This window comes from Meleagris gallopavo, chromosome 14, assembly GCF_905368555.1.
Source record: "Meleagris gallopavo chromosome 14, MGAL_WU_HG_1.1, whole genome shotgun sequence".
Taxonomy (NCBI): domain Eukaryota; kingdom Metazoa; phylum Chordata; class Aves; order Galliformes; family Phasianidae; genus Meleagris; species Meleagris gallopavo.
In genome coordinates, this window is record NC_139417.1 from 7,068,505 (window position 1) to 7,095,370 (window position 26,866).

Below are 26,866 nucleotides of genomic sequence, written 5' to 3' on the forward strand. Positions count from 1 at the left end.
CCACCTTAAACTGCATTTTAGAAGTGTTTTTAGCACATCATTAATATTATAAAAACACAGCAAGGACCAGTAAAGGTTCCTTAAAACCTTTTAAGGAAGCACTGCTTTAAGTGATTTTTGAGTGATCTTCTGTGTCATGTGTAAGTATTACATATTTATCCTCATTTGACAAGGAAGGTGTTCACTGTGCTTTGAGTAGAACTTTTTGATTGTCTAAAAATTAAGAGCCCGCCTTCTGACAAGCCATATACAATTTATTTTGCAACTACAGTAAAATGTTCAGAAACTATACAAAGACTTAGACAGTAAACATGTATTTAATAACACTGCACTTCAGTTGCACTGGATCCTTGAAGGAGTTCCCAGTACAACTTCATTAATCTGCTTATACTGCAGAACAGTTCTCAGTTAGACATGCACATTCACAACGTCCAAACTCATTTGGTCCACCACTGAACTCTCTTCCCTTTCTTCTTGCAAACATGCATGCTCCTTTGCCTGCCTCTTACAGCAGGCATTTACCTAGAAAGACAAAATAATTGCATCATGTTTAAAAACAACAAGGTCTTCCTTTGCAAGATATAAGTAACCATCTTAAAATAAAACTGATTTTAATTTAGCTAAATGAGACCTGCCAAAAGCTTGGAACTTCTCATCCTGAGCAGGTTACACACTGTCATTATCCTCCAAAAGCTCTCCCCACTGTCTCTGCTGGTTTCATGACTAGTTCAGAAAGAAAAAAACTAATCCAAATGGAAAAAAAAAATAAAAATGAAGAGGCATTTATTCCTTTTTTTCTGAGGAGACTGAAATATAAGTGTGCCAACCAAATGGTTGGTTTTGAGTATGAAGTTTTTGCCACAAGACTCACTGGTATTATCATCTGCATGCGCATTTTCCATTCAACTTTTGTTTCAATAATGAATAATAATTCATGAAAAGAGCAGCTTACTTAAGTCTTAAAGTAAATTAAACCATATAGACATTAAGTTAGATAAAAATCCCATCATCTTAACAAAACAGAATTCATATTTTGAATTACAATTATCAGGCAGTAACAAGAAATGTAATGTTAGGATAGGGCTTTTGAAAGGTTTTTCCTCCCTTTTTAAGCAATTCTGATTCGTGCTATATTACAATTTGAGATGTGCACAGCTATCGCACTGTCAGTGGAAAATGTATTTTAGTAGTAGTTTTTTTTTTTTAAACAACTTCTCCTTCTTTCCATTTTTAGGAATCCCCCTTAAACAAAAAGTATCATCTGTAATACAATAACAATTAGAAAAAAAACAAAGTTTCAGTTACTACTGATCTGGATGGGACTTAATATTAGCAACCAAAAAAGACTGAGTGCTAAGTCATTTTTTATCAGCTATGTTTAAATATCTGTTCTGTGCTTTGTATACTTATTTCTATGTAATGACAATTAGAAGCTCATCACTTCTGTGCCAAAACTTTATACTACACTACTTCACACACACTTTTTTTCCCCTGTTAATGAAAGTATCTATCCACTTCTATTCTTCCTGTCTTGGTAACTATTGTAAAAGTAGGTGCAGCAGAAATGCTAAATCATGGCTTTAAGCAGTGATTGAGCACCTGGTGGGAAGGCAGGGCCAACCCAGGTGAGCTCAGGTGTATGCAATGCAATTTAAGGCTGTATGCAACCTCATTTAAGGGTTGGCAGTGGAGGCAAGGGTATCTTGCTGGAGATCCCTACCTACCTGAGACCTTCCAAGTGTAAGTGGATTTTTTTTTTCTTTGATTCTATGTGTACAGCTGTTGTATATGAGCACACCCTCACTTGCTGCAGTCTAGGACTTTGCTACTCTGCAATTATTGCTATGTTTTCCATTGCTTTACAGTAGGATAATGCACTCAACTCTACCTTAAACTCTATTATCACTGTTATCTCTAGGAGTTAATAAAAAAAAAATTTTTTAAAAAAAACCTAAACTAGGATAGTGGAGATAAGGAATTACCTTCCTCATCCACCTCCAGCCATTGGTGGTGGACTGGGGCCTCCACCCCAGTGATTTATTCTGCCCATTCTACGGCGAGGATTTCCTGGAGGCCTATAAAAAAAAAAAAAAGCAAGAAAAGTAAAATCTATTTAATAGGCATTCAGTTAATTTAGAAATATAAAAACATAGTATCTAAACTATAGCAATTGGGTTGATAAAGCCTTTAGAAAGTTGTTTAGTTTGATGTGAAAATTTGTAGCTGCTTGTAAAAGCAAGTGATGCTTTTACACAACTTTGTAAAAAGGTAAGGCTGTCCATTACGAACAAAGAAATACAGTAGCTATAATGTCTATATCCACATAATAAAGTGTTTTGTCTAAAATAGATAAATCTAACACAAAGTGACTTTTTCATGCAAATCATATAAGCAAGGCTAACAAAACAAAAATTTTAAAGACAAACATCTATAATGCAGCCCTAAAAAATTGTATCAAACTGTACTGCTACTATAGCTATTCAAAACTATGTGTTGTTATCAACAAGTTTCATACAAAATGCTGCAGAAAAACACCAAACATCTTAGTCCTCTGACATGACCTGATTTGATGCAAATTGTGACTATGATCATGACCACATTATGACATTTTTCTGGGGCAGTGAAAAAAGATAAGCAGAACTATTGAGAATATGAAAAATACCCTCTTCCATCAGTTTGTCCTAAGTAGGAGGAAGATGTGTAGCCTCTTCTCCTCAAATCTGGTTGAATAATGCTCTGGAAGCTGAAAAACAAAACAGGAGTAGTTATATTCAATGGATGGCTAAACACAGCTTCTAGATTTTGGGACTTCAAGGTAAGAGGTGGGCTAAAAAAACCAGTAGTGTTAGGAATGAATAGTATCTTGTCAAGATTATTGTTGTTTAATCTTTGCAATTTTTCTCCTACACAGAATTATAAAATTGTAACACAGTTCCAATTAACAATACAGCTCAAAGAAACCAAATTGTCAAATATTTAAAACTGAACATTATTCTTGCACTAAATAAAGTGCAAGTAATATAACTGTAACTAAAATGATGAAGGACTGTTGAAGACATCAAAAGAACTCTGATTCTTCATTGTATGCTCCAGAAGCCATATGAGATTACTGCTATGTGAGTATTCTTATGCAGCAAGAAACCATTGTCGGTTGTAGAAATCCACCAAGTAATACTTCAGTTTGATCAGCTGTTAGAAACTTAACAAAAATACATGCAATTTTTCTTTTTGCACTACTGAAATGGAAGAACTGCCAGTTCTTTAGTATTGGCTTTCATATACTTTGTATTAAATATGTGCATCAAGTGCTTCATAATCAAGACTATGTAACCATATTAAAACATTGATAGATTTTTTTCCAGACCCTTGTCAGTGGTAGTCAGCAGTAGAACAATGGGCACAAACTTGAACGTAGGAAGTTCCATATTAATTCAAGGAAAAACTTCTTTACTGGGGGAGTGATGGAGCACTGCAACAGGTGAAGCTGTGGATTCTCCTCTGGAGATATTTGAAACCTGTGCAACCTGCTGTAGGGAACCTGCTTTAGCAGAAGGGTTGGACTTAAGGAGCTCCAGAAGTCCTTCCAGCCCCTACAACTCTGTGTGAATAGTACCTACGGAATGCTAAGAATAAATCCAGTGTTTTTGTGGGACTGTGTTACCGATAGTACTTATCAGCATCAACATATGACAAGTTTAAATAAAGTTCATCAAAAGAATAGTTTGTTGGGTTTTTTTTTTTACTTACAACATAACTACAAAGTCTGCTATCGACCAGAAGAAATCTGTTATGGATGACAAGCTCCAAGGAGCCCGGCTCCGGTTATCCAGAACTTGTCCTGTTACGTGGCAAGACAGGAAACATTCAGCACTGTTTATTGAATTACATCAGTACACAACTTGAAACCGAATCCAGACACGATGGAGCACTACACCCACTACACCCCACGCCTAAAGGTTTACCTAAGGGAGTATGAGCACGCAGTGCTTGGAACAGTTGGAGTGGAGCGTCAGACGCTGCATCCGAGCACAAGCGCGCACAAGAACACACGCCGGGCAAGGAGCAGCGTGGGGGGCTGGGGGGGCAGGGCGGGGACGACGCGTTGTAGAGCTGGAGGTGCGGGAAGGGGTCCGCTGCAGCTCCGGCCCGCACCCCTCGCCCCACCAAGAGAAGCTGCTGCTCAAGGCCGGACCACAAAGCCACCCCACAGCAGCCACTGCCTGCAACGCTACCGCCCCTTCCCGACAGCCGCCGCTCACCGTTAGATATGTACACCATCGCGGCGCCCTCCTACCGCTGCCCCGTCACCTGCCCCTGCCTACGGAGCGTGCGCGTCCCACCCGCGCATGCCCAGAACGGGCGGCTGTGGGCGCTGCGCAGCCGTAGTGCAGGCTCCGCGCTTCCAGCTGACGGGGCCGAAGGGAACGGGGTGGGCGGTGCGGCGGCGCTGGGCGGGACGCGTGTGCCTGGTGCTGCTGCGCGCAGCCCGCCTTTCGGGCGGCCCTTCAGCTGCCTCGTGGCGGGCCGGAGCTCGAGGCGTTATTCCGTCACAGCGAGCTCTTCTGTTTAGATCGAAAGCAACTGTGGAAGAAAAGTATCTGTAGAAACGTGCATAAAATAAAAGATTTGTGGCTGAGACAAGACTTAGCTAATCCACCATTCAACAAATGGGGAAAAACGAAAGGGTTTAGAAAATAGTGGGTGCTTTGTGGTTAAATGCACAAATTTATAAATGCAAAAATAAATGCAAGCCGTATGTTGAAATTCTTCAGGGACAGCATCCAGTCCTTTTCTTAATTAGGTATGCTTGCAACATATATATTTTTTTCAAATAATAGCAAATTTTCAGCTTAGAAACTGCAGAACAAAGTAAGAAGGTGTGGAAGAGCAGCAGAAATTCAGTCACTTCAGCATCGTTTTTCTAGTCTGAGTGAATCCAGATAAATGGAAACATACAAAGCATGGAAGATGTATTGGTGTACTTTTAATTTACGGAAGGCATTGCAGATTTAGTACTATGTGTTAGGGGATATTGTTGTGTAAATACTAAGTGTGTGTGGAAAGGGAATGTGTTACTTAAAAAAGATATTGTCAAACGATCCTGAAATAACAGTGCTAAGGGAAGGTATGCGTCAAGTGCACACTCATTTGTTTATGTGCTAAAATGTGAAAATGACATCATCTTCCTTTTCAATGATTTTGTTTTTTTTTTTTCAACAGGCTTTGAAACAACTACCAAATTACCTATGCTTAGAGAGCTGTTGCACAAGCTGTAGATACGTTTGCCAAGAAGAACATGAACGCAGAGCTGATGGCAATGGAAACATAGAGGCAATAAGTTGTCATAAAGTAGGTATCGTAAATTTTACGATGTGCTGAAAACATACACAAAATGACTCTTACCTGTGTAAAAATCTGCTGTTGTCCTTATAGGTCTTTTCCAACCTTGTGTTTCTATGATTCTATGACAAGCAGATGTAAAGTCCAAACTTTTCACTGTAGTTTAGACAGAAACATGGTAGCAAACATGAATAAGATCAAGTAATGATTCCACACCAACTTACACTCTTTATGCGGTTGATACTGTCCTGCACAAACTCTTCTAACAACATTTTGAACAGCTCATTCCTACTTTTTAAGTATTGAATTTCAGAAGGAACATGTTAGTCCTGTGGAAGGGAACAATGTATCTTTTGTTTTTCAAATGACAACAAAACAAACACAACAAAAAAGTAAATGGTTATGTTTAAAAGGTTAAATTGTATGTGAGGTGGTCTTGGTTTATTTCATTAACTTTTCATTTCAATGTCATAATTTAGATAATTACAATACAAACGTTCTATGTGAAATGTATTTTTGATCAATACAATATATATCTATTAAAGAAATATATTTTTTGAACTCAGATTACTTGCCATTTTGTATTCCTAGTGTAGATAAATTTTGTCAGCACATCCAGGTAATTAAGAGTAGTAAAAATAAGTTACCACTTGTACGGGGCTGCTGAATCACGGCCTGAACCTCTGATTAATCACCTGAGGCGAGCAGTGAGTCAGCCACGGGAGCACAGGTGGAGGCAATTCACCTGTGCTGCAGGAAGGGGTGGAGCCTGGCTGCACCTCTCCTAGACCCATTTAAGAGCTGACTGCCGGGGGGAAGGATCTCTTGTGGAGATCTGCTTCACTGGAGTCTATTTCACGAGCCTGGGATAGGGTGAGTGTCTTTCTTTTCTTACTTCAGTATGATAATTACATTAGCCAAGCTCCTGGATATACTATACCATCTGTATATCCATTGATTATACATCGCTACATAAAATGATATGTGAAAATGTAAGCATTTGTGACAGTTTTTAATTGTTCAAATATGCACTAATTTTTTATTTATGTACATCTTTGAGATTTGGACATGAAAGTGTGACTTTTAAAAGGTATGGTTAAAAATCAATTGTAGCATAGTGTTATTAAGCACACTATCTGTTGGTCTGTATTTGTGTCAAGAACAGGCTAGAAAATAGGAATGTGAGGAATTACTTGTGCCTTTAAGCTCTATGGTGCTGCTGATGAAGCATATGGAGACAAAAGCTCTGGTTGAAACTATTTAATGGTGGCTGCCCTGCCCTAGCCACTTGCTCCCAGCAGCTACTCCCTCCCAGGGTGGGCTCTGGGGAAACAACTGTTACTGTGTCTCTGATACTCTTTGACCCTCCCTTGTGCTTTCAGTCTGGGTGCCTGTTGCTGGGGAGTTAAGAGGACAGCAGCAGCAGTACACCTGCTCTTGAAACACAGCAGGAGGCATTTTTGAAGTTCTAAACAGAAATACAAAATGGCTGGATTCATTTAGGAAATGAAACCAGGCAGTTACTGTTCAGTTTTAAAAGTTAATGTACGAGCAATGTGGAAACTAGGGAGATGTCGTCATTTTTAGTGGTAAATAGCTGTACAGTGGTGGTTTTTGTGGTGGTTTTTTTTTTTTTTTTTTGCTAACCCGTAGAATTTCTTCTCATCACATAATTTAAAAGGAAATGTGTAGTGGAAATGCTGAGTCATGGCCTGAACCAGTGATTGAGCACCTGGTGGGAAGGCAGGGCCAACCCAGGGGAGCTCAGGTGCATGCAATGCAATGCACCTGAGTGACTGGAGGGGATGGAGCCAGGATCCACCCCTTCCCCGACTTTATTTAAGGGTTGATAGTGGAGGCAAGGGTATTTTGCTGGAGATCCCTGTATGTATGTGGCCTTCTGAAGGTAAGTGGCTGTTTTCTTTTGTTTTTGTGTCTATGGCTGCTGTCTTTGAGTATGTCCTCACTTGCTGTGCCCTAAGACTTTACTACTCTGCTTTCATTGCTGTGCTTTCAATTGTTTCAACATGCGAAATTGAAGTTTGAATTGTTTTGTCATACTTGCCTTCTGCATACACAGTTAATGCTTTATGTATTAAAGGAGGAAGGTCTTCCAAATGCAAAACTAAATTACAAATGTGGACTGTTCCTTGCATCTTTAAAGATGAAATTCAGGTGATATGCTACATTATTCCATTTTATTTAACAGCTTTCTTCAGAAATAGATATATGTATATGTTATGTGTGCATGTGTGAAAGAGCTAAAATTCTGCTCTCCTTAGAACAAAATAATGTTGACTTGAAGTCAAAATTTTAAACGTGTTATCTGTTTAGATAAGCTTCAGTTCTGAATAAATGATTAGAAAACTACTTTTTCTATTTTTTTTTTTTTTGCTTTAGTCAAGTATATCCTTATTTGTACTGTAGGGCTTTAGTTAAAGGGGAAGGTAGCTCATGCAAATTTCATCTTGAAGATGTGTTTTGCAAAATCGGGAGCTCTGATCTAAGCACAAAACCAGGTCAAGAAAACAAACTCTTCATGCTAAGAACTGTTTTTCCCCCCACTTGGGTCAGAAGCCAGGTGTTCCAGTGAGAGTGTGTCTGAGATCTGCTTTCATTATCCTATTTGTTAGTGTCTGAGTAACAAACATGATGAGGCTTTGGTGTAAGATTACTATGGTTACTGGTCTGAAAGCAAATATATTCTGAAGTAATGTCAAAAGATTGCCTTTATGTTTATTTTGCTAATTAGATAACAGCATATCTGTATAGGAACACATAACTTTCTGTGATGTTACATACTTTTCATGGTAACAAAGCCTTGAGCTCTGGGTAACACGAAATCCTTGGTTTTGAAGTTATTTGAAATTCTAGGAAGAAGCTTCCATATTCTTCTGTCCAAAGGGAAAAGTCTGCTACGTGTTGCCTGCAGATGTAGTCTGTAAGTGGCCAAACTGCAGGAGCAGTAGTGGAAAAAAAGGCATCCCATTCACTCGGGAACATTGAGTGGTGCTGATACTTCGAATAGCCGTTAGGTGGCAGCGTGTCAAATAACAAGAACTGCTTTCTTAAATCACAGCGCAAATTTTCTATCGAGTTGGTCGTAATATGTTTGGCTTCTGCCTTACATAAAAATTGCTAATCTGCTAGAAACTTGTCAAGTGTAAGTGTCAAATTCTTACTAGATTAAGAAATGGTGTTGATTATATAGATAAATTATTTTGGGAGTTTGCTAGAGGGTCATGTTTCCCAGCTTAAGTCAAGACCCTACAAACTTCTTCTGTATATATTATAGATGACAAAGGGAAAGATACTGTGGAAACAGGTTCAAATTTCCTTCTGGATGCATAATTAACTTCTACTATATCTTTTGACATTGAAGACTTTTTGCTTAGTGCAGTATACTTGCACATATATTTCTGTGTGCTTTTTTTATCTTGTTTTATGTCAGATGAGAGAGACCAAGAACTCTGATGTGTGCTTGCAAAATCCTATTTTTGTTACCACTTGTGGCTATTTCAAACAAATGAAAATGTGACAGCAGTAGGATGAATGTAGATAGTTAAAAAGCAAGGCAACACACAAACATTTACAGAAATATTTCAGCATCCAAAATGGTAGTAAAATGCATATTAAAAAAATAAATTGGAAGCATAACATAGGTATGTTCAATATTTTTCTTTTTACCTACAGTAGGTAGGAAAAATAAGCATCAGGTAGGTCTACCGTAAGTAAAACTTGTTTCCTCAAAGTTAGTTAGCAAATGAATGACAAAGCCTGTAACTTTTTTCATCATTAATAAAGTTCCCATGTGCTATCATAGGAGTGTTTGTCTAACTTCTTTCTAAGGAGAAGTAATGTAAGATTCAGTTCTAATCAGCAGCACTAAGCATCAGTTCAAGTCAATCTTATGAATGAAGTCAAGTGCAGATGTGAAAATGTAAGCATTTTGAACAAAAATGCACCTGATTCTTATTAGTTGGGATTAACCTGCTTCTTCAATCAATTGATGTTGATACTGTCAGGATAGCCAGGCTATGTAATCTATTAGAAATTCTCCAAATGATATTGGATGTCATTTGTAAAGAGTTTTAGTTGGGTGTGACTCATGAAGAAAATATTCCTGAGCGTTTCCCATCTGCAACAAGGCTCTAGGCCAGCCTTTACCCAGCACTTTCCCAACTTGTAAAAAAGGGAAAGTGATCAGTATTTGAATCTCCGTACAGCTGCCAGAGTACACAAAGAACAAGGGTGCCAGCCTGAGATATTGCTGCTCTTCACCAAGCAGAAGATCCCTAGGTGTGTGGCAGCAAGATAAGCAGGAGTCGGTTGGTAACCAAGTTCTATTGAGTGTTTCCTTATCTTGAAAATCCTTACTGATCCCTTCAAGCTGTTACAACTTTTGAATCATTAAGAAGGAGAGAGAAAGGGTAAAGATACGATTCCTTTTTGCTTTTAGTTCCACCTGGAATATTTTGGCTCCCTGTTCTGCCTATTTTTCAGTTTCAAAAAGATTCATTCAGTCGTCTTCATCCTTAATGTTAGAAGATTTTCTTCTAGGCTGTTAGCCAGGTACATGAATCACTGCTGTGCTGAACAGAGAAATGAGAACTAAAATGGTATGAAGGAAGCTTCCAAATCATTGAATTTGTAGTAGATAACAGTGCATTATTAGACTAATAGGCTTTAGAAAGTACTTGTTTACAGATTACAGATTCTCCTCTTGAAATATATATATATATATGTGAGTAGTTTTGGCCATCTCTCACTGTCCTGCTGCAATGTGAGTGGCCCCATCTGACTTCACTTGTTTAATGCTGCAAGGCGTAATCTAAATTCTGGAACCAGTGAGCTATGTTTTGTCAGGTTGCTTTCTTTTGCCAATTATAGCTGTCCCAGAGAGACAGATACTTCAGTAATAGCTTCTTAACTTTCTTTTTGTTACTTTGAGTTAGTAGCTGTCTGTGCCTCGAAAGTGACACTGTTGCCTTCAATTTGCAGATGTATTTCTTTGCTTGACAGCACTATGTTGATTTGACTTGCTTTCTTTTTCTTTGCTTAAAGGCTTATTTCCTATAGCTGTTTTTAAGATGACACATGACTACAACACTACACTTAATAAAATGAGATTTTAGTAGCATATGCAATCTATGCTTTTGCATGCAAATTGTATCATTTGATACTAAACTACCTAATTTGTATAGCTAGTAGTACATTCCTGCTATACTAATGAAAATCACATATACTCTGGGGGCACAACCATAAATGTCTATTCATAGACTTTTTTTAACCAATAATGCAAAATCTGAAGACCTCTTTCATTGGGTAAATTGCTTGTGTTGTTCTGTATCTTTCCTGAACATTAGCTTGAGCAGAGTCTGGTACACTTGCAAATCCTACATTAATAACATATCTAGCATTTGGGTACCCACAAGGTAGTATTTCTGCAGAGAACGATCATTCACAGAGATCTGTTCTTTAAAACTGATCTACAAGAAAAACTGGAAGGCAGAATTTTGCTCTCCAAAACCATTGTTTGAGTCTCTTTATGCTGAGTATATCTGCCTTTTTCTATCCACGATTCCCTTTTGATGATCTTGAGGCAGCTTTTACAGGCAGAAGTGGTGATAGTGTACAGATTATCAGTACTTAAAGATCCAGATTCCTGATTACAGCATCCTTCCCTCTCTTTCCATTAATTTTCTAATTAAGTTGATATTGCACTCTTCATTTTTGTGATTGTTGAAATGCTTATGGTCAGTTCAAGCTATGTATGAAATGAAGTTAGAATATTTAACTATGCTGTATATTACATTTTAAGGATGAAACTGAATAAACTTGATGCTTCTGGCAAAAACCCATTTCCTTAATAAGAATAATCAATTACATTTTCCTCTCTGCCACATGGGCAGACATGCAGAGCATATCTTTCCACCTGAGTTTCTCTCATCATTTGAAAAACCAAAATTAAAAGGGACAGAAGAGGGATTGCAGTCCTCTCTATTTCATCATGCAAACTTTCCCTCTGTGCAGCTGGTTCTCTGGTAATATAATAGCTTCAGAATAGACTTGATAGATATTAAATGTGAGGGGGAAAAACTTTAATTTTGTACTGTGGTTCTTGTTGTAGAGACTTTGTATTGTTGGAACTGATAGTCATCTCAGCACTTCAGTATAAAACAAGATAAAATGAATTTCTTTACATCTTTCTGGAAATTGTGGGTTTTTTTCTTGCCCTTCCTTAAACTTCTGTCAATTGACTGTACAGTGTGGGTATTCTTTGCAATGCATTATCTGTAATAATGAATGCCCTCCAAATTATTCATTCCTCTGATAACTTATGGCACCTGCAGTAGCAATTGGTAAGAATGAAATAGTTGGGTTAAGAAATAAAACAGAAACAAGGCAGAATGAAAGGGCTTTATGCATAAGTGTTAATGTCTATGGTACAGCTACTTATATCCTCTACTGCTGTGAATGGCACTGAAGTCTCACCTCATGCTAAGTTATTCCTCTGAAGTCTGTGGGCACTTCCTTTGAAGTAAATGTCTGTATGGCTCTTTAAGCCTCCATGAGTAACTGGAATGATTTCTGTGAGACAGTGTTGTGACTTTTACTGGCTTGTACAAGGAAAAGATAGATCTCTCTTGGCTGAAGAAGTTATTACACATGTTACACGCAGTTTTCTCTATATTATGAAGTCAGTGTAATTGTTCTAATTCAGAGTTCTTCAGGTAGAGTCTTTACAGAGCTCTTAAGCTTTGATCATTCTCTCATCAGAATGTGTTTTTCCAAAATCATGAGGGACTTTGAACTCCTGAGCCTGCTGTGACTCTGAAATTCTAAAGATTGGTGCCAGTGCTTTTGCAGCACCTTTCCTACTCTTTGCATATTGATGTATTGTGCTCATCTCACTTACAACAAAATGCTGCACTAGTTGTAAAATGTTGTTATAAATCAGCTTTATGTTTTCAAATGTCGTTGCAAGGTGGTGGAATGACTTAGCAGAAAATAGTGCACTTGCTGACAGCAGATTCTTTCCTTTAAGAGAGAATGCTTGCAAAAACATAATATGATAGTGTAAGCAGAAAAAAATCTGGAAGATGTGTGGCCTACTTCAAGTCTGTGACCTTGGATACAATCAAAAGGCTTCTCAAGCAATCTATGGGTAGTCCTTTATACAATCTTAACTGCCTTTATGGAGAAAGAGGTAAAATAAAGCAGAATCTGGAACTTGACATGAAAGATAACTATTGTTTTTTCTTCTTGGGTTTAGTTCTAGTTTTTAGTGCCCCTTGAGGTCTAAACAAATACAAATTTCCTTTTTGAAATGTACTGGCTCCATCTAATGCAGCGAACATGCTAAAGAAATCAGCAAATAAGGTTTTTCTTTTCCAAGCAAACCTTTATCTAATTAAAAAGGCTAAAGTTTCCTCTTTATTCTCCAAAACTACCTGTTTAATTATCTTATGTATGTTGTTATTAGTATATGTCTGTCTTATTTTCATTTGAATCTGTTCATTTTATCAGGAGAAATTTGATTCTAATCCTTACCTCTCTTCATTCTGTGAAGGATCGTGCTTTGTATACCTAAAGGCTGTGGTAACAGGTTATGTGAAGTCTCTTTCAGACTTTCCTGGCACATCTCCTGATTGAGAAATCTTTATTATTATTAACTAAATGAGTTCTGAGTGCTGTCAGACATGATCTGTTTTTATTTTATAGTATTCTGGTATAGTTCAGAACTACCAAGTCTTTTCCATGGTTGCATGGAGGGCAGCACTATTTATCTTCTTTTTTTTCTCATTGATCTCATTCTTTTGTTTCTGGGTCTCTGAAGGAATTGTGGGAACTGCCACGTGTTGTTTGAAGTCTCAGGAGAGCTAGGTAGTCTTGGGGAAGGAGAAGATATGGGACTATGAATTTATTTATATACTTAGTCTGAGACTACTAGAAAACATCCGGCTCTTCAGCTGGCTGTGAGCAGTGTGAGGCTGCAGTATTAATCATTAATAAGCTGCTCTGGAACCACAGTATAATTGCACAAAATCATCTTGAAACTACACACTAAAAAGAATGTGTGAAACTCCCAGACTGCTTTGACTGCGACAGAGCTGAGGTGTGCATGGGGTTACTTCCTCAGGAACGGCTGCTGGTGCCTTCTGTCAAACCTCAAAAGTGTCATCCTGAAAGAACTAGAAGTACATATTTTTAAGCAGAGTGCCAGCTATCCTAGAGCAGTAGCACTGGATGACATTTTCCTCTCCTTGGAAATATCCTTGGCCAGTACTGCTGTGATTAGGAAAGAGGCAGATTGCTTTTTAAGGATACTTTACTGAGTATTTAAAAACAGAATAGAAAAAGAGGACTATTCAGTTTAATAATTCACAGTTAGCTGATGTAGCAGGGCAAACTAAGTGCTCTTGAAGTTCTGGTTACCTGAAGATCATGAAAGTCACTGCACCTGTAAGATAACAGACAAGATGCTGTGTCGGGACATTCAGGGACAGTGTATTCACTGTTCTTCAGTTGTCCAATGTAGCAATTAACATGATTAAGCTAGTGTCAAATCTATTTTAAATACTATTACACTGGATCATTAACTTTAACACTGTCATCATGTTCTCCCTACTGCATTTACCTTATTTAGGTAAGATACTGATGCTTACCATTCACTTGAATCACAGAGTATATTAATGCTTCTTTAATTCTCAAGATATTACTCAGCTGTTTCTTGTACTAGGAACTGAGCCAGTAAGGGGGGGAAAAATCAATCCTATATCCCTTAGTCACTTATAACTCCTACTGAAATGGTAGCAAGAGTCTCTAGGTCCATAATTTGTGAACCTGTTGGTGGTTAGCCAGGGGTGGGTGGGTGTGTGTGTTTGCAGGGGAAAGTTGATGTTTGTTTACTTTCCTGATGGATGTTCCTTTAGGTGACTTTTCAGTCTGTCTGAAATAAAAGAGAAAGCTGCCTATACATTCTGTAAAGGATATTTCAAGATAATTCAGAAAAAGTCATCAAATAATTCTCAAAATTTCTTATTCAAAAGATTACTCAAGGCTGGCTATTTAGTGGGAACAATTGAGAATGGCTGGAAAAGGATATAAGGGGTATCTGAAGGTGCTCAGTGAGTCAACAGTAAGAAGATTTATAAATATGTGAAACTTTTTTAAAGAAATAACTTAAATTGTGGCAAAAACCATAGAGAAAATTAGTCCATTGTTGGAAAATAGATTTTGTTTAGAGATCTTCAGGGATCCCTGTAAGTGGATTTCGTTCTACAGGACTTGGGGAATGATTCTGAGGTCCTTTACACAGTAATGAACCTACAGAAACAGTTATTCAAGTAGCACTTGGTGTAGTGGTTTCTAATCTTATTTCAAGTATATTTGATAAAGGAAGTGGACTTATATGTACAAAAACATCCTTATGCTAGGGACTTACTGTAAGGAAAGAAATGCATCTCTTCATTAACATAAGCATCAGTCAAGCACCACTCTCATCTTTCATATGTGAGAACAAGAGTAAGAAATGTCTGAATTGAAATCTTAGTTTCAAATATGCATCTATTTGCTCTTAGGAGAATAAGTACTTGGACTTCTTTTGAAGTTAAGGCGGGGAGAATATGTATTGTATGTTTGAAGTAATTCCTAAAAAATTCCACAAACATGGAATACACATCCCTGTTACTTTATTAAAAATCTCCCAACTGAGATCAGATACAGAAATCTCAAGGGTTTAAGTCCACCCACCATGACACGTGTAAAAGTCTTAGGAACTAGAGTGGAAATTAGTCTGTAAACCCATTTCTGCTAAGGTTAGAATATATTCATTACTCTAAGGTGGGAGTTCTTAACTTAATGATGCGAAAGCACAAGCTCCAAAAACTTGTACTCCTCTCATCTGAAAGAAATAGGGAAATTAACAACAGAGTCAGAGGAATGGGCCAAAAGGTTACCGTGGAGATCATGAGGTTCCCTTGCAATGTGAAGAGGATGAGAGCAGGGGAATTCAACAGGAATATGGGAAAGGACGCACAAAGCTTTTACCATGTGGGAGCACAGACAGTTTGCAGCTAGCAGATTGTGCATAGGGACCTTGTGGGGAGGGGAGCTGTAGGAAGTATGTAAGTAAGCCACAGTTTGTGTAGTTTGCTCTGCAGTGGAACAACAAAATAGTACCTGAGTTATTAGGCCTGGAATGATTTTCAGGGGTAATAATAGAGAGCACTTCTGGCTGTCAATTTTGGTCTGCTGGCTTTCTATTAAAACCTTGTATGTATCTTCATAGAAATCAGAATAGACTGATCGTTCATAGCAAATAGCAAAAAGAGTGCTCAAACAGAACTAGAGTGGACTGGTGAATGCTCTATTAAGTCCTTTCCCAGTTCATGTTCTGTGTGTAGAAAATCATGTAGATGTCTAATTATGCTGAATTCCAACCCCTGTGGGGTCAGAATGAATTGAATACAAAATTGTTGCTGTCTCCCGGTGTGGAGCAGTAGATTGTATTAACTTCTTTCATAGCTGCTTCATTCCCTAACATATATTTTGGAAAAATTATAGTAGTTTTAGATAGAGATCAGCTTCTTTTTCCACTTTCTACTCTGATGCACAGCATAAACTACATTACCTTAATAAACTCTCTGCTCTAAACCTGATTTTTTTTTTTTTTTGCTCTTGGAAGCCTTTGATAGCGTATGTCTGTAGTAGTTTATATCTAGAAATAAACCAAAGAGTGAACTTTCACAGTTCAGCAGAATGATCTGACTTGATGCATACTGAAGAAGAATGAGGTTTTTCTCATACGCTACCCAGATGGGTTCCACAGATTCCATATTGTAAACTCTCATCTATACTTCTGGCAATAGTCCTTTTCTGATGTGCAGCTTAGCTTCGGTTTTAAATTTGGGATGACCTTTACTTTTTAAATGTGTTTTTTTTTAAAGTGTACTGTCCATCAGCTCTTTGATTAATCACGTAGCCATATAGTTCTCAAAATTCCTTCCCAACATATTTTCTTTGTGTTCTATGGTTTTGGAGAGTGGAAAGGAGGAAAATTTCTTACACCTTGGACACTTAAAATTTTTTACAGAATTGGAATCAAGAGTATATAGTGTTTAAAAATGCTTCTCTTTTAATGAACTAATAGTCCATTTCCTTGTCACAGAATTGGACCTGTTCTGGGCAAAATACATCAGAAAATAGATTTTTGGTATATTTATTCTTCTATCTTTGCATCTATCTCCAATACTAACCAAATCTCCCAAATTCCACATTCTATGGAATATTTGCCACATAGCAAATATTCTTTGGATATCCCCTTTTCCATGTAGTTAAATGGAGAAAAATGTACTTTTCATCTGAAAATCTAGGTGGTCATCACTCCCACAGTACTTAATGAGAACTACAGCTACTTTCACAGTTCAGTTCAAAGTTTAGTAGTCTGGGCAGTGACCTCTGGTCATTAGGCGATACACTGGAGCCTATCAGTGTATAGCCTATTTAGTTTATTCAGATAATTGGTATTCAAATCTTTCTGAAGCTTTACGATGCCTTTAAAGGAAACAAAGGCTTTCCCATGCAGCATCAATGGAAAGAGTTAGAAATGACTCAGCTCCTTAGAAGTCCTGCTTTTCCTGTGAAAACTGAATTCTGACTTTCAATTTTTTTGATGTACCTGTTGTGACTGATAGAGAGAGAAGTGGGGAGATGCTTATCAACACAAGGGATCCTGTGAAATCTTCCACTGATGCAAGAGGAAAAAAGACTTCTGTGAAAGTACTGTGAGCTTCCCTTTTGGGTAAAAGTAGAGGAATGATTTTTAAAGCACACCTCTCCAAGACAAAGTGGTATCAACCTGCTTTTACTCAAAAATCTGTGATGTGTTATACAAATTCAGGGAGGTAAGAAGTATGATGCAGACAGCAGTTATCCCAAGGCCTTTAGATAGCATTTTCTTCAGCTTAAGTGAACAACTACCCGAATTTTGAGTATTATACATTTTCATAAATGAGCTCATTAGTTTCTCAAGAAAAATAGAGCTCTCTGAGGATAAGAAACTTTAGCTCTTTGAGCAGAGGGAAAATGACTCCTAACATCCAAATTTCAAATATTTCAGATGGAAGTCATGCAAACTGGGAGGGGGGAAAATAAATCTGAAGGTTGAAAGAGATTGTTTTTAAGGAGATAACTACCCATATATAATAAATTGAGATTCTTAAACCAAGCTTTTTAAACTGCTATTCTTAACACTGTTGTATTATTTATAATACAGAATCTAAGTGTTTGTTGTCAGCTTAGACAATTTGAAGAGCAGTTAATTTTATTTGGAGGCAGTCACTGTCATTCAGTAACAACAAAGTCAGTGTGCTATGGCAAGGATTTCATGGGCATCTATTGGCTGATGCTAATTCACTACTGGGGCACTGGACAAATATGAAGAACCTATAATCCAATTATAAACATGACACTAAAGGAAAACCTGAGTTTTACAAATTATGCAACAGTGCTTTGGTTCTTGCTCCAATACATCGCTTTTATTATCTTCTTAAAAAGAACTTCGAGCAGCTGCATTTAAGTTAAGGTGTAAGTAGCTTATAAGCAGAATAAAACAGTCATAATGTTTCAGATTAGTAAACAATAACTGTACCTTAAAAATGGACAAAATATGAAATCTTACATAAGAGTACTATTTGCATTCATTGTTCTGTCATCATGAAGACCATGTCTTAGGGAATTTGCTTGCTTTGCAGCTATAGCTAGCACTTTATAATCTAAGGCAAAATGCAGTTTAAATATACTGGTATGTCTGGAGATTAATAGTTGTCATGCAAGACCTAGATTGAATAAATGGCATGAAAGTACAGTATAAATATCAATATATATGTATAGGTAACTAACATAATTATCAGTAACTGACATGTGAAATTATGGTGACACTAGGCACTGAAAATAACCACCTTTTTTGCTTCTCTTAGTGCTTATTCTTATGTGGAAACCATGGGTTCTTTTCCAGGATGCTTCTGTATATGCTGTTACTTTCTGTGAAACACTCAGAAAATTCTGAGAAATAGATATTTCTCAAGCTTTCACTGATAATCCATATTTGACCTTTACAGCAAGGAAGGAAAACTTATTATAAATCAGTTTCAGGTAGGAAAAATAAAATAAAGCCAATGCTATGTCTGTAATGGGTTTCCAGCAAATTAGCAGGAGTGGTCTAGCATGAAAAAAATCAAATATACCTTGTGATAGTTGGTTGATTTTTACAGTTAATAAATTGATTTTTTTTTTAATTTTTTCATTCATAGTGAAGACTTATCCCATGGCATGGCTTGCCCTGCATAGATTTCAGTTGCGTATTATTACATATAATGGATTTTTATGTGCTTTTTGGGACTTCAGAATTTTGTGGAGCAACGGTATTTCATTGTTACATTTTCTCTTGCAGTATTACAGACTTCATTGCAAAAGCACATCAAAGTCATCACAAGACCCAAACAAAAACTAGCCCCAACTGCTAAAATAGAAAGTATAAATTCGTGTCAGAAATACTTATCTGCAAGTGTATGAATACAAAAGACCCTGCTACTTGTGGGCTATATTTTAAAAATTTCCATTACAGAGCAAATGATAGAGTAATCAATGAGGCAGGTCAAAACTGTCAGCCCTTAGTATTGTTTGAGAAGGTTTGTTGTAATGATACTCTTTCATGAAATCATTTTAGATGTAACATGAGTCACTTACAGTATGTTAGATATACATTTCAAACATGAATAACTTATTTTCACTGAAAAATGACTCTTTATACTATTCTCCTCTGCTAAAACAGATATAAAAGCCACAATTTTTTGTATATTTCAATCTGTAGTTAATGAATGTGCATTCACTGATTTGGTAGGTACAGTTTCGTACTCTCAAGGATAGTGATGCAGTTATTTATTAAATGTGCAAGTCATCCATGGCATTACTTATCTAACTGTATCCTGTGACTTTTGTACAACAGGTTCACACTGCAGGAATCATCTCCAAATTACTGATCAATAATTTGTGTGTAGTACATGCTATAATCTGGTAGAGCGTGCAGTTGAAGAACTAACTGCAGTTAGTGTCATTCCTTTTGGTGGAAGAGCTGATAATGGTGTTATTATCACTTGTTTCAATTATTGGGACAAACTGATAGTTTGATTTCCTGCAGTTTCTCAAGGAGATGCAGTGAACAGCTGGATAAAGATCTTTTGATAACTGAACTTCTCTTGTGTAAGCTCTAGAGCTCCCAGCTTTAATTTACTTAAATATGCTAAATGTTCAATTCAAAAAGGTGTCCAAAGAAACAATTCCTTTCCTTGCATTAATTCCAAAACCTTTACTGCTTTACTACTGCTAGTGTATCTTACTTGTGAGTCTGTTTTTCAACTTTGAAGTGTACAGAGCAAAGTAAATCACTGCTAAATACAATGCAGAGAAGTAACGTGTGATCCAAAAGTAATGCCTTCTATGTTATTAGATTGGCCTCCAACGTCAGCGGTGGATGTTGGTGGTATGGCAGTAGAGACTGAATTTTCCCATCAATATCTCATTACATTTTGATGTTGCATAACAGATAGCAGTAGAGGGACAGTCTGACAAAATGACATCAGATGTGGAAGTGTGTATGAATCAAATGAATGGAATTCAATTCCTCTTCGTGGAGAAAAAAATGCTACCTATTGATATTCATTGATGCTTGCTGAATGTTTATGGAGATCAAACCTTCTTACTATAAGGGCAATAATGGACAAGTCTGTCTCTAATTGAACATCTGTTAACACTCCTTGAGTGTTTTATATAGGACATCCTTTCATGTATCTTTGCAGTACTTCTAATGTTTTTGTTTTTTTCTTTAGCCATAAAGTTCTGTGAAGGACCATCACTTTCATGACAGTCAGTCAGTGTACACTTGTTTCCAAGCTTTGTCTTCTTTCTGTACATAATCACCAGTGTCTAGCAGGGCAAACAAATCAGGTTTCTCTTTCTGAGTACTTGCTGGTTTTGCTTCGTTGTTAGCAAACTTTCAATCAGGATATTCAGTATGTGAATTAATGGAGTAGCAAGTGAAGGTATAGAGATATACAGTTCAGTATATTCTTTGACCTGAATGCCATACTGTAAAGGACACTGTTCTAACTATTACTATAGATAACTCTATAAAAATATTGGCTTGAAGCTTGACAGTGTTGGGGGGGAAAATGAAAAAGTTAGGGAAGTAACTATGGAAGTTATAATGCCTCTGTATGAAAATACATGTGTCTTGAACAATGTGCAGTTCAAGTTGTCCTACATCCAAAATGATGTAGCATAATGAGAATGCATAATGAAATGCAGAAGTTGGTTTCAGTGATGTTTACAGGTATGGAAGTGGTTTTGTATAAGGAACAGCTATAGGACTCTTCAGCTTTGATAAGACAATTGAAGAGAGATGAGAGAGTTCAGTAGCGTGGAGAAGTCAACAAGGAACAAAGCTGTTCCTGTACTCCAAGAATTGCAAGCGTATAATGAAGTAGCAAGTGACAGGTTATAAAGTGTGTGACTTTTACCAAACTATGAGGCTGTGCAGTCCTTTTCCCGTTGTATTGTAGGTTTTTATGTGAATGAAAAAAATAAGCTGTAAATTGTGGTGATTTTTCTGGGTGAGAAAGCATAAAGATATCACTTCTGGATCAAGATGTCTGAGCTGCAAACTAGTGGAGTCTGAGAGAGTATACTTTGGAAGGATCATTCCAAGTTATTATTTAGACCCACTCTTGGTATCTTTTGGAGGCAGGGTATTGAATTGGCTGCCTAGCTCAATGCAGAGATTTTTGTGCTATGGCCTGACATTACTTAAAGGATTTCCACTAGAAAATTTGAAATTGTTTGCATACAACCCAAACTCTCTTGGGTGCTTCAGTACTTAGCAGACAGATGATAGCCACTGAAGAGAGGGTATATCTGTTTATATCTTCTTTATTCCAAGTGTCTTTGTTACTGTCCTTTGTTGTTGAACAAACTGAAGTTTTTTAATATAGTCAGTGCTAACTCAGTTGCTAACCTAGTATGGAATGAGAAGTAAAATGAATTATTTCATTTATCAGGTGGAAAAATCCAAATAACTGTATTACAGATGAAATTCAACTGTATCATGCAGTCTCCTTCCCTGTAGGTGCTTGGACTTGTGACAACATATTGCCTGGTTTCATCAGTGTAACATCCAAAAAACTGTCAAGTTTGCATTATCACTATCTCTTTGGTACATGTGGTAGATTTTCAGTAGATGATTCATGAGAATGTGTTGTTGGAAAGGACTGCTCTGAAATGTGTGTGGCAGATGTCAAAAGAACATTATATATTTTAAGCTGCTTCCAGTTGGGCATCTTTGAAGTGTAAATATCCTATAGCAACGAGGAATAAAGTCCTGTGCTCATCAAATTACTTTACAAATGGCTTTCTGGAGTCAGGTTGAGTTATGATACTGACTATAATCAGACCTTTTTCTGATAAGGGACAATCTTAGAATAACGACTGAAGCCATCCTTCTGAATGTGACTCTGAATTGCATTGCTGCACTTCTATGCTACTTTGCAGCCTTTGCGTAAAGGCTATGTCTTCACTGCCTTTAGTCATCACTTATTAAATGTGACAGTGTTTGGCTTGCAAAAACGTTTGTGTAAGATGCCAGTGTTTCATAAGCACTTTATAGATGACAGAAATAATATCAGATATAGGAGGCATAAAGTAGAGATCCTATTGTATCAGCTGAATATACATGTGTATATATGTGTATGTACATATATCTGTGTGAGTGTAACAGCTTGGAAAAGTTAATCATATGGAAATGTTTCACTAATAGCAAGATTTAGTTAAACCTTCCAAAATATTTGTTCCTTAATGTCTTGTAGACTGAAGTATCACTGCGATGGAAGCTGATCATAACAAACCAACAGTGGAATCTCAGCAAATATTTTAGAGGTTCCAGATGAGCTTCTAAGAGACCAAGGAGGAAAACTGTATAGGCAAGGGCAAAGGGATATGCATGCAAAATCTAGTGTGAGACCTTTTCTCTAGGGAGCGTTCTTAAGAGCCATGAAATGGGGAAGCAGAAGTGAATGAGTTAGACCAGAGAGAAAGTTGTGAATGGCTGGAAACCATTATGTGTTGTCAAGAATTTTGCCAGGTACCTGAAAAGAGTGACAATAGAAGGGAAAGAGTTATGGAAACTCTGCCAAGACTGTGTGAATTAGTAGGTTACTTCGCATACTGAACTTGTTCATCTTGATTTTATTGGAAGGTATTCTTGCCAAATAACAGAGCTGAAATTTCTTTATTCTTAATAATGTTTAGCAAGGGATGAGTCTGTTAATGGCACTGAAATTAAACCTTTTTGCTTTTCTGAGTCCAGTAAGATTGGTTTTTCACTGCAAAATAGCAAGGGAATTTAGTGGAGCAGGAGGACTGCACTCAAAACCACTGTGATACTGAAGAGCAAATGTGAATAATGCAACATTAAAGTAGAAATACACAAAATATCCAGATATTAGAAAAAATGTCTAAAACACTCTAATTTTAAGAAAAGTATTTCTCCTGATCGTAATTCCATGCCAATATTTAGATAGACTTGCTCCTTCCTTCTGCTTCAGATTTGTTTTAGGATGACCAGCAATATTAAATCTCCATGGATTGTCTTTGAAGGAACTTTTCATAGTATAAAAATCTTTTAAATGTTCAGATATAGATTATCTGCTAATCTAAAAACATTCAATTCAAATATGACAAGAAATTATTAGAATAAGCAGCTCAGCCTTCTTGTTTCGGACATCTTTCTAGACTTCAGTAAGGAAAAATAGGTTTCTACAATCCATGAATTCTATCCAAGTTTGTGCAGCGTGTGCTCATGAGAATACAGTAAGTGCTGCAATCAAGGCTAGTTCTAGCAGTGGCATAGCTGTTGAGCTGACTAAATATCTGCTTACCATGGATTCAGCTTACATCTGTTGGAGGCAGTTGCTAAACTTTAATTCAAATCTCTTGCTCTTGGATTTAACCAGAAAAATAAATAACACTTCAAAAAATGCAAGGAGTTCTCTTCAGCTGATATGTACAATGTGTCAGCTTAGACACGTTTTGTAGTTAGGTTATATATGTTGTTATAATGGGTATGAATGGAAACACTGCTCCTTAAATAAAGTAACAAAATATACTGCTTATTTTAGTTTAATTAAGATGGAAGACTTTACATCTAGATCTTTGACATGGAAGGTCTGTTGTGGCTACCATAGCAGGAACTCTCTCCTTTTATTAGCCAGGAATTCATTAATAAGTGAATTCCTTTTTGTCCTTTTTTGTAAGGAGTCAAGTTTTGTAAGAATTCTAGTAATCATTGTTTCAGATTCCTCTCATTCATCAAAATGGTTCTAGATGTTGGGCAAAATCAAGACTGATAAATTATAATTCAATAAAGAATTCAGTGGTAAGATGACTGAGTAAAGGCAGCAATTTTAAAATATTTTCACTCCCAGTCTTGCACAGGGTCTTAAATATGTGAATGTGTTCTCAATAGTACCACCTTCAGTGATGGTCTCAGTACTGTTTTCTTCAGCAACAGGCATCTTTTAATTTCATCCAAGATTATCTAGTCTTTGCACATAATTAAGACAAGTCTACTGGTTTGAAGTATACATAGGGATGTCGTAAAGGTGGCTTTGTTTTCTAACCTTTGTCATCTTAGTGCAATTATACAGGATATAAAAAAATATGCTAGGAATGTAATCATATTGAAACAGAATAAAAATTATTTTTTACTAGAGAACTGAATTTGTATAACGGTCAGTGCTTTATTTATGAGGTGGTTGATGAAAGATGGGGCTGTTTCTTTAAGGAAAGGAATAAATGAGTGTAAACATCAGTGCCTGCCTTAGGCTTTACTAAGCACTGGTACCAGCTGAGGTACCTCTTAGCAGGCTGAGTGAAACCTGGGGGACAGTTACATCTGTGAGTTTTGTTTATGTACCTTGTTATTTGCAGTGAAATGTGTTTTGTGAGGACATTAGCATGAGGTACTATACTGGGCACATTTTTTTTACCATGTATATATTTCTATTTCTCATCTATTTCAATTTAAAAGTCTTGTTTATTTCTTGCAGTGTCTGACTACATAATGATGCAATTTCTGTGTTTTTATGCTGTGTAGGCCATGCTCCAAGTAATGGTCAGAGAAATAGTCTTTCCTCTTGGTTTCTGTCTGCAAGTTCAAATGCGTTCTGTGATGTGATGCTGTCAGCTAGTTTTGTGCTTTCATGTATTTGCTCAAAAAGTGCACTTTTGATGTTGTTCTACTTATGTCTCATCAAAGGTTTTGTGGCAGCTGCATTTCATGGTTCTCTGCAAAACCACCTGGAAAACATCCGTCCTCTGAAAGTGATATTCTTAAGAGGGCCTTGCAGACTCAGATTTGCAGGTTGCTGAATGCTGCTAAATTGAAAACGACCTTATTTGAAAGTAAATGGATGCCGTCAATCCTTTAAGAATATCAAAAGCTACAGTACAAACAGCTCACAAAATGTAATGGGTGCCTGGAGAACCAGCTGTAAAGCTGCAGTGCTTGTGTAATCTGTTGAATTCTAGTCATATAGAAGATTTTGCACATCTCTTTCAAAATGATGCTATGCTGAATGCCTATTTTAAAACTTTACTGAATATGTGATTACTTGTGCTAATTGAAAGAGACAAGACCTACATTTAATGGAATTGTGGTTAAATACTCCCAGTACCCTCCTGTTTCCCCTCATGAAGTTGCCAAGGAGAAAACCATATACATTAAGTTTTAATTTGCTGTTCCCTAATGTGGATACGTTTAAAAGATAGCTGATAGGGTCATTAGGATTTTCCAATGATGGTTTAAAAATAATTGATATACCTTTTAAAGAGGGATAATAAATTATGAATGTTCATGATAAAGTCACTCATGAAGTCTCACAGGGATCTGTCTATGGGCCTATGTTGTTCTGTGTAATTCTATACATTTCTGAATTACTCAGAAAAGGAGTAAATATACATCAGCCAATTTCACATCTTCAATTACTTTACATAGTTGAAACTTCATCTGCCTGCAGACAACTACAGAGAGATTTTTAGTACCTTTTATTTTTTCATAAAGTGCAAGTAGTATGAAGAGGAAAACCGAATAACCTCTGCACAGAGTATGGTCCTCCAAAAATGCCAGCTGAATGTTTACACTGGATTAATCCTAGTGGATTTAGAGAACATGCTTTTTGGTGAAACAAGTGTCCTTTTGTAACAAATCAATTTTTGGAAGCGAAAGAAGCAAGCAAAAACCCCACCACCCTTCATAAAAACCATTTTCATATCTGTCTCGTTATTTGCAGCTATATTACTCAAGGAAAATTAAGATGTAAACATACTTGAAATTAATGGAAAATTTAAGGTGTTCTTTTTTTCTTGTGTTAGTCTATGTATTTCCATCCATCATTTCTAGTGACACTTAATGTTGTGATTCATATCATTAATTTATTCAAGTATTACACATACAGCATGTAATAATTATCTGCTATATCCTGTATTATTGGTTTCACTAACTACTGCATGAAAGGACAGATCTCTGCACTGATCTGACATCTTTTACTCCTCAGGTGATGTAAAGGAGCCAGATGCCAGCTGTAATTAATAAGCAGAGATTTTCTGTTGATGAAAAGCTCTCAGCTGGAATAAAGCACACAGAGCTGGCTTCTGCTTCACATGCTTGTGCTACTCTGGCATCAGAAGAAGGGCAAAATCTTAATCCCTTAATCCTGCTAATGTGTAATATGCTATGAAAGACACATGTTGCTAGGTCAGTAGGGTGGTGTTGACTTGCCCATGGAGCTGCAGTTATTTCCTTGTTTTTCATTTGTTCCATTGAGATGAAGACTGTAAGGGAGAACATAACACATAGAAAAACTTAGACTGCGTTGTTTTTCTGAGTAATGCTGGTCCAACTGGGGAAAACAGTAGTAAACTGTTTACATATATATATATATATATATTTATCGATAGGGACATATGAAACTTTGTTTTCTAAAGTATTTTTCTACATCTACAAATATGTGTGGTGATCTCACTAGTCATGAGATGTATAATAAGAGAGTACTTAATTTAGGAAAATTATTTCTTTAAAAGTATTGTTTACGTTTCTACACAGAAAAACATCTCCTCAGTTGCCCTTCTCTGGGTCTCTCAGGCCAGTACTGTGCATATGTTTTGTTAAACTGTTTCTCTCTTCCTGTGTTACAGTAGATGTTAAAGAAAGCAAGAATAAATTGGATGAGAAAATAGAACGAAAGTTAGAATCTTTATTCAAAATGTAAAAATAAAACATTCTGGGGAAATTTCCATGGCTGTTCAGAAAGAAAAAGCATCAGTTTTTAATTTATCTTTAGCTTTGTGTAATCTGTTCACTTCAAATTACAGAGAAAGGAACGTTTCTTCAAAGAAGTAATTGCTCTCTAAG

General features: G+C 36.8%; 1 protein-coding gene and 1 pseudogene across 1 annotated transcript; one reads left to right on the top strand and one right to left on the bottom strand.

The window, feature by feature from the left end:
- Nucleotides 1-236: 236 nt before the first annotated feature.
- SELENOK (selenoprotein K) lies at nucleotides 237-4,292 on the bottom strand. Its single transcript, NM_001308659.1, is given in 5 exon segments — nucleotides 237-522; nucleotides 1,983-2,075; nucleotides 2,663-2,743; nucleotides 3,748-3,838; nucleotides 4,260-4,292. Coding segments are annotated over 5 exon segments (288 nt in total). The 5' UTR covers nucleotides 4,279-4,292; the 3' UTR covers nucleotides 237-518.
- A 54-nt stretch (nucleotides 4,293-4,346) lies between these two features.
- LOC146543409 (uncharacterized) overlaps nucleotides 4,347-26,866 on the top strand; it is a 67,101-nt pseudogene continuing 44,581 nt past the window's right edge.